Below are 9,481 nucleotides of genomic sequence, written 5' to 3'. Positions count from 1 at the left end.
CCTCGACCTGCACTGACTCTGAGTAGCGTGTCCCACTCAGTCAACATCCCAGAGCGTAATTCAGAGAGCCACAGCCAGGGGCGCAACTAGGTCTTAATTTCGGGGGGGGGGGCTAACATGGCAAATGAAGGGGCGTGGCTAATGCTAATCAATAGGGGTGGGGCTAAAATGGCAGATAATCAAGATCGGTTAATGCTCAGGTCAAGCTGAGAAAAAAATGTGGTGAATTCTGCATTTGAAACTGGACAACAATTAGAGCACACATTTTTGTTAATTTGATGCATTTATATGCTATTGTCTTATGAAAATGGAACAGAATGTACTGAATTAAAAGACCAATTTAATATATTTTACTACAAAGCACTTTAGGAACACAATATAACCAATTTTCACAATGCCATTTCAAGGCGACGACCCTTTCTCGCCAGTTCATCAACAATTGCTTCTATAGGAGGACAATGTGCTTGTGAAATATTTATCATTGAAAGTCCAGAGAGTCGTTCTTGCCCCATTGTTGACCGAAGATAGGTTTTCAGTCTGCGAAGACAACTGAAGCACCTTTCTGGGGATGCGGTTGTCACTCGCAAAGTGGCAAATAATTTTAGCAGACAGTATATGTTGGGATAGAAGTCAATGTGAGCATGAGTTAAGGTATCCATTATATTCCCTGGCCTTTCTTCAATAGGTACCTTCAGCCATGTCATTACCCATATGTCATATTCATTTTTGAGATCCTCGCATGTACCAGGTAAATCGTCCTCATATATGTCAAGAGCATCCTTCAAATTTTCAAAAGACTCTTGGGTGACAAATCTTGGTACCAGATACTGCATTGTACAGGCTTTTTTCACACGCTGGGTGAATCTTTCTGACTATTCATACAATAAATTGTCTATAAATGGTAAAAATATTGAAATCCTATATTAAGCTTCAGGATCACTAGTCTTGTAATTGGCCCGTTGTGTCTGCCTGCCAGTAAGGCGTGGCATTGTCAGAGGTTCCCCTGCTGTGGTTTGGGCTTTAACGAAAATCTCATTAAATGCGTCTTCAGCTTTGTCTCTGCTTTCTTGAATCACCTGCTGGACTTTTTCAATCTGTCCTATGCACTCCAACATATCTGTTATTATGATTTTGGAGTGCAGCTGAAACAGGAAGCAGTAGCCCAGAAAATCGTGCCAGGATGTGTAATGCAACAATGAAGTTATGGGACTGAACAGCTGCGAGAAATTGCTCAGCCTTGGAAGAGGCATTGTGACCTTGCAAGTCCGAGAGCTCAAGCAAAGAGTCAACCACAGCTGGGTACATATCAACAAAACGAACAACCGATGCATTCCTTTCAACCCACCGTATCTCACATAAACGACTTAACAGTTTCTTTTTTGTATCTGGCAAAGTAGCAAATTTCGCCTTTAGGACAGCCATCCTTTTTGCGGAGCCTCTTACAAAATTAGACACTTCTTTAAGTGTTGAAAGACAATTACGGATTTGACGTATAACACATGAATATCGAATCACAAGGTTCAGTGAATGACTTCCACAATGTACATAAAATGCCTTTGGCACACGCTCTGAAACTAGCGCCTGTGCACCTTTAACAGAGCTTTTCATTGCAGCACAACCATCGTATGTTTGCCCACATATACGATCTACATTCAGGCCAAATGTTTCTAAAGAAGTGAGAATTTTCTTTCCAATTTCAACCCCTGTTCCATCCTGAAGCTCTTCGAAGCCAAGGAATTCTTCATACACAGATGTACCTTCTATAAAACGAATTACTAGAACAAGTTGCTCGATAGTGGCACTGTCAGTTGTTCCATCTGCTAAAATGGCAAAAAATCTTGCATTGTTTGCGCGCTCCACCACTCTATTTCTCATTAGAATGTTGAAAGCAGAGATGATATCATTCTGAATCTTCCAACATGTGTAAGTTGCATTAGAGGAACACGTTGCCAGATGCCATGCCAGAACTTCATCACCAGCTTGAAGTCGTAGGCGCAGAGCAGCACGGAAATTGCCATCATTCTCTTCGGGTTCCTTTGAAGTAATAGGTTGTCCACTGTCTCTGTGTCCTCGAAGAGCTATACCTTGTTTGGCACAATGGAGTACTGATTCCACTATTGGCACAAGTCATTTTCTGTTTTCCCAAAATAGTTTTCTTCCAGTTGCTCTCGATCATAGTTGTAACAGCAACAGACTTCCCTTCAAAAAAAGATGAGAAGTTAGCTGCCACTGTCATATTCTCTTTGTGATACAAGGAAGAAGCATGGAAACGAAAATCACTTGTGCATGTTTCCCTTTTGTTATGAGCCGAAGCACTAATTTCCCCACAGCTTGATGGGAACCTCTTCCAACTTCTTTACGGGCAAAGAGTACACACATCTTGCATAAGACCCCCTCAAGTTTAGCACTGTAGGCAAGCCATGGGCGATAGGTTTTCAACCATCCATGTTGAAAGCGACATGCTTGAATTCCCTGCTGAACGACTGGAAACGTGTATGATGTCTCTGGCGTCCAGGAAGAGTGCAAAAGTTGGTAGCATAAATCACCTGGGATTGATGATGAAATTGTGCTGACTCTATATCTAAGATGTATGAACTCTTTGACTTTTCCAAACATGGACTACTATTCGCTGGCTTACCAGTTGTTGTATATGCAGGAGACTCAGAATGAAGTAATGCTAAATGTTCTTCTGGAGTATAGCCGGAAGCTGGAAGGACAGGTTCTTCACCTGAATCAGAACATGCTGTCAAAGGGTCTTGAGTGGCTGGCCGACGAATGAAAAAATCCTCTATCTTTCGCCGCTTAACATTTTGTGGTCCAATGCCTCTGGTGCTTGGCATCCTGCTGTATGCAGATATCGATGTCTAGTGAAATATAAAAAAAGGCCCTCAGGTCAATTACTTCATTATTACAAAACTACGAGGGGAAAGAATACTGTAATACTGTAATTTTGTACAATAACCCAACATTAAAAAGCCAAGAAATACAAGTTAAACATCCAGTACCTCTCTAATTTACCCTAAACTCTTTAAAGAAGTAAGCTAGAAGTAGCCTGATTTCCTGTATAATTATGATACCACACACTTACCACATGTCTAAACTCCAATGAAATGGCTGGAATTTCTTATAATATGAAAATGTCCAATGCAAATCAGCCCCAAACAATTGTGCAAAACCATCTGGGTATATAATTAGAAGATTACATTTCTAATGTTTGACGCAAAGACTTCTGCCCTCTATGCATTCAATGTACGCTTACCTACAGAAAGAACAGGCCTCAAAAATATTTAGGCGCAGATTTACTAAACTTTCATGCACCACAACTTGACAAGGGAACATGCTGCCCTGTGTTGCATGAAAGGCAGAGAGCAAAAATGTGCCATATTCACAAAAATGCCACATTTCTGCTGTCTCCCTCAACTGGTGCTGCATAGTGCCAATGCAGACATCATGGTCCAACTGTCCCTGCGTTATGAGCAAGATTTTTTCTGAGATGGAAGGGATACCTGAATGCAGCTCACATGGAAAAAGGAAGCAACAAAGATAAATAAAGATAATTCTCCTCGTAACGCTTGGGCGGCGCACCATTTGGAAGCATTCCCTGGTTTACTGGCCGAAGTAACTGTGGGGTTGTGTCAAAATCCATAGACGGATGTGTGGGAATGCCCTAGCTCCACCCATGGAACGACTTCCCAAAGCAAGATAACTCAAGGCAGCTCAATGCTCTGCCTCTCATTACTCTGGAGTTACTAAACCACGCAAAACCACACAAAGTGGCTTTGTGTGGGTTAGGTAAATCCCAATTAAATGAGTAAAATGATGGCAGCGTAAAAGGAAATCAGAATGGATGGCTATAAGGGTGAAAGGATAGCAGAGTAAATGTAAATGTGAGAGGATGGATGCGTTGGTGAAGGGATTGTAGAGTAAATAGAAATCTGAGATGATGGCTAAAAGGGTGGGTGTAAGGTTGGCAGAGTAAATTGAAATCCGAAAGGATGGATGATTGGATTGATGGATGAAAGAATAGCAGAGAGGATAACACACACCTACCCGATTTACCAGCAGGTTACAGAGTTCATTGCAAAGTGTGTTTACCAAATGTGGATATTATGCTCTCATAATATTGATATTAGGGAGTGGTGTACATCAGCAAGCAACGTAAATACCCTCTAAATGGCTCAGTATCACAATATGATTGCATGTTTCAAGTCAGGATAGAGGCACACACATGGAGCCCTTAAATGCCTGAGCTCTGCGCTCTCATGTAAAAGTCCAGCCCTAGTAACGTCTGAGTAACCAAGATGGTGTTTTCAAAATACCCCGCAATCTACACCCGTCTGCTTGACATGCATTTTTGATACACTGCATTACCTGCAGGAAAATCTCACATTTGAAGAGCCAATCAACATACTTCGGACGTGATGGCTAAAAGTAGATAGTTATAGTTAGGACCCTGTTTCCATAGGAAATCCGCAACATTCTATTTTGAATAACTTTGGCGCCGGTCGACGAATCCTCGCGAATTTTTCAAAATAGGTGGGGCGCTACGCTCCACTCCTACCCTTAAAGTCTCGGGGGGATTCGTCAAGCGGGGGCTGAGATAAAAGGGGGGTCCCAAAACGCGTTTTTCCCATGCATTTTTCCATAGGACCTTTAGACAGAGCTACAGCCCGAACGGCTGAACATAATTTAATGAAATTTGGCAGAGAGGTAGTCCTCAGGTCAAGGAAGTGCCTTTTGTAGGTTTGGTGTAAATCTGTTCAGTAGATTCTGAGAAAATAGCCTTTAAATCAATATATATATCTGAGCCAGCTTACGGTGCGCTTACGGTGCGCTTACCGTACGCGTACGGTGACGTGCGCGAGCGCGATTCTGATTGGACGTTAGATCTTAGTAAACATTCGAATCGGTCGAAACCAGGAAGCGGCGGCCGCCATTTTCTCTCTCGCACTCTGACAGGGGGTTGAAAAACAAAGTGCAAAACCATGTAAAGGGGCTGTTTAGACAGCTCCCAAGCACCTAGCCATGTCGAGGGAGTCCCCAACGATCCCCCAAGTGAAAAAAGGGAATTTTAATTTTTTTGAAAATTTCGCCGATAACGCTTACCGTACGGTAATAAATAATAAAAAAAAAAAATCCACATTCTCAACACCCCGTGTGCAAATGGTGCCCGAAGTGCACCATTTGTGCATGGATTATTACAGATGAACAAAACATATATTTTACCTGTCACAACGATGCTCATCATATGTCCTCCATGTGCGCACGGTGCGCGAAGCGCATCGTGCGTTCATGGCGCTCACCGCACGGAACGAACTGCGTTAGGTGGGCGCGCACGCCACAAATGGCGTAAAGTAACTTAGCATTTAAAAAACCGTACAAATTCACTGAAAAAACCATAGGTTTCACACACGTTATAGTTAGGAATTAGCATTTAAAAAACCTTGCAAATTCACTGAAAAAAACATAGGTTTCACACATGTTATAGTTAGCTGGACATTTTACTGATAAAAAACCAATGAAATTCCCCCGTTATAGTTACTGTAGGCAACTATAACTCTCGCGACCATAATCCTCTGCTGATGACATATGTGTCTTTATGAAAAAAAAATATTTGTAATATATGCATAGCTAAAATTTAATGGAAGAAGACATGGGCAAATAAGTGTCTAAATACAGTATTAGCATCAGCAGAGGATTACGGTCGCGTGAGTTATAGTTGCCTACAGTAACTATAACAGGGGAATTTCATTGGTTTTTTATCAGTAAAATGTCCAGCTAACTATAACATGTGTGAAACCTATGGTTTTTTCAGTGAATATATATATATATATTATCTACTGGCGGTCGCCAGTAGATAGTTATAGTTACAACCTAGTTTCCATAGGAAATCTAAAAATTCTATTTTGAATAACTTTGGCGCCGGTTGACGAATCCTCGCGAAATGTTCAAAACTAATGGGGTGCTCCATTCAGCTCCTACCCCGAAAGTCTCGGGGTGATTCGTCAAGCGGGGGCCAAGAAAAAAGGGGGGTCCCAAAACGCGTTTTCCCCATGCATTTTTCCATAGGACCTTTAGTCGCAGCTACAGCCCGAACGGCTGAACAGAATTACGTGAAATTTGGCAGAGAGGTAGCCATAAGGTCAAGGAAGTGCCTTTTGCCTGGTGTAAATCTGTTCAGTATTTCCTGAGAAAATAGCATTTAAAAGCATATCAATATCTATACGTGCGCACCGTGCGCGCACAGTGCGCGCACCCTGCCGTGCGCGAGCGCAATTCTGATTGGTTGTTATATGTCGGTAAACATTCGAATCGGTCGAAACCAGGAAGTGTCGGCCGCCATTTTGTCTCTCGCAGTCTGAGGGGGTGGAAAAGAAAGGTGGAGAACGTGAAAAGGGGGCAGAGTGGACAGTTCCTGACCCCCTAGCCTTGGTCAGGGGGTCACAGAAGGACCCCCAAGGGCGAAAGAAACAATTTTTTTTTTTTAAATCGCGAGATGTGCGCACGATGCGCGCACGGCGAACCGTGGGTGCTTGGTGCGCGTAGCTCAACGAGCGCCCACAGCGCGCGCACGGAGCGCGCACGGTGAAAAACCTGAAAAAAAAATAAATAATAAATACATAACTTAGCATTTAAAAAACCGTACAAATTCACTGAAAAAAACATAGGTTTCACACACGTTATAGTTACCAATTAGCATTTAAAAAACCTTGCAAATTCACTTAAAAAACCATAGGTTTCACACATGTTATAGTTAGCTGGACATTTCACTCGTAAAAAACCAATGAAATTCCCCCGTTATAGTTAGTGCAGGCAACTATAACTCACGCGACCGCAATCCTCTGCTGATGACGTCAGATATTACATCACTGATGACATATGTGTCTTTATGAAAAATAAATATTTGTAATAAATGTATAGCTAAAGATTAATGGAAGAAGACATGGGTAAATAAGTGTCTAAATACAGTGATGTAATATATGACGTCATCAGCAGAGGATTGCGGTCGCGTGAGTTATAGTTGCCTGCACTAACTATAACGGGGGAATTTCATTGGTTTTTTACGAGTGAAATGTCCAGCTAACTATAACATGTGTGAAACCTATGGTTTTTTAAGTGAATTTGCAAGGTTTTTTAAATGCTAATTTGTAACTATAACGTGTGTGAAACCTATGTTTTTTTCAGTGAATATATATATACACACACACACATATATATACACACACACACACACACACATATATATATATATATATATATATATATAGGTTTATATTTCCCTGTCAATGGCTTATTGTTTTTGTAAAGTATATATATATATATATACATTTATATATATATATATATATATATATTTATATATATATATATATATATATATATATATATATACATATATATATATACACACACACACACCCACATTTCCTTAAAACCCAACAACCCTTCAACCCATACCAACCCTAAAATTGCCCCCCTGGCACCCTAAAGCCCATGCCAACCCTGAACCCTAAAATTAACCCAAAAGCCATACCCACACTGAACCCTAAAATTACCCCTGGCACCCTAAAACCCATTACCACCCTGAACTCTGAAATTATCCCCCTGGCACCCCAAAACCCATACCCACCCTGAACCCTAAAATTACCCCTGGCACCCCAAAACCCATACCCACCCTGAACCCCAAAATTACCCCCCTGGCACCCCAAAACCCATACCCGCCCTGAACCCTAAAATTACCCCTGGGACGCCAAAAACCATCCTGATCCCTAAAATACACCCCCCTGGAACCCCAAAACACATACCCGCACTGATCCCAAAAATTACACGCTTGCCCTCCAAAATCCATTACCACCCTGAACCCCCAAATTATACCCCTGGCACCCCAAAACCCATACATACCCGAACCCTAAAATTACTCCCTCACACCCCAAAACCCATTACCACCCTGAACCCTAAAATCATCCCACTGGAACCCCAAAACCCATACCTTAGCTGATCCCTAAAATTACGCCCTTGCCCCCCAAAGCTCATACCCACACTGAACCCTAAAATTACCCCTGCCACCCCAAAACCCATACCTGCACTGATCCCTAAAATTACACCCTTGCCCCCCAAAATCCATTCCCACCCTGAACCCCAATATTACCCCCCTGCCACCCCAAAACCCATACCCACCCCAAACCCTAAAATTACCCCCTGGCACCCCAAAACCCATTACTACCCTGAACCCTAAAATCACCCCCCTGGAGCCCAAAACCCATACCCGCGCTGATCCCTAAAATTATACTCTTGCCCCCCAAAACCCACACCCACCCTGAACCTTAAAATTACCCCTGGCACCCAAAAGCCCATACCCACGCTTAACCGCAAATCCCCCCCTGGCACCCCATAACCCATACCCACCCTGAACCCTAAAATTGCCCCTTAACACCCCAAAACCCACACCTGCCCTGAACCCTAAAATTACCCCTACACACCAAAATCCATACCCACGCTGAACCCTAAAATTACCCCCTGGCACCCCAAAACCCACACCCACCCTGAACCCTAAAATTTCCCCCCTTGCACCCTAAATCCCATACCTTCCCTGAACCCTAAAATTATCCCCCTGGCACCCTAAAACCCATTACTACTCTGAACCCCAAAATTACCCCCGAACCCTAAAATTACACCCATGCCCCCCAAAACCCATACCCACCCTGAACCCTAAATTACCCCTAGCACCCCAAAACCCATACCCATGTTGAACCTTAATATTACCCCTGGCACCCCAAAACCCATACCCACCCTGAACCCTAAAATTGCTCCCCTGACACCCCAAAACCCACAACCACCCTGAACCCTAAAATTTCCCCCATTGCACCCTAAATCCCATACCTGCCCTGAACCCTAAAATGATCCCCCTGGCACCCCAAAACCCATTACCACTCTGAACCCCAAAATTACCCCCTGAACCCTAAAATGACACCCGTGCCCCCCAAAACCCATACCCACCCTGAACCCTAAAATGACCCCTGGCACCCCAAAACCCATACCCACGCTGAACCTTAATATTGCCCCTGGCACCCCAACACTCATACCCACCCTGAACCCTAAAATTACCCCTGGCACCCCAAAATCCACACCCACCCTGAACCCCTAAATTACCACCCTGGCCCCCCAAAACCCATACCCGCCCTGAACCCTAAAATTACCCCCTGGCACACCAAAACCCATTACCACCCTGAACCCTAAAATTACCCCTGGCCCCCCAAAACCCATACCCACCCTGAACCCTAAAATGACCCCTGGCACGACAAAACCCATACCCACCCTGATCCCTAAAATTACCCCCTGGAACCCCGAAACCCTTACCCACTCGGAACCCTAAAATTACCCCCCAGGCACCCCAATCCGTAACCCACCCTGAACCCTAAAATTACTCACTGGCACCCTAAAATCCACACCCACCCTGAACCCTAAAGTGCTTCAGCATCAC

General features: G+C 43.4%; 1 protein-coding gene across 1 annotated transcript in view; it reads right to left on the bottom strand.

Moving 5' to 3' along the window:
* Positions 1-1,089: 1,089 nt before the first annotated feature.
* Positions 1,090-9,481, bottom strand: part of LOC146796564 (zinc finger MYM-type protein 1-like) — a 29,237-nt gene continuing 20,845 nt past the window's right edge. The window contains exons 2-3 of the mRNA XM_085631348.1: positions 2,639-2,728; positions 1,090-2,084 (exon numbers count right to left, since the gene is read on the bottom strand). Coding sequence (XP_085487474.1) covers positions 1,090-2,084; positions 2,639-2,728 — 1,085 coding nt within the window. The remainder of the gene's footprint in view (positions 2,085-2,638; positions 2,729-9,481) is intronic.

This window comes from Triturus cristatus, chromosome 10, assembly GCF_964204655.1.
Source record: "Triturus cristatus chromosome 10, aTriCri1.1, whole genome shotgun sequence".
Classification (NCBI taxonomy): Eukaryota; Metazoa; Chordata; class Amphibia; order Caudata; family Salamandridae; genus Triturus; species Triturus cristatus.
This window is presented reverse-complemented; position numbering and strand designations above follow the sequence as displayed.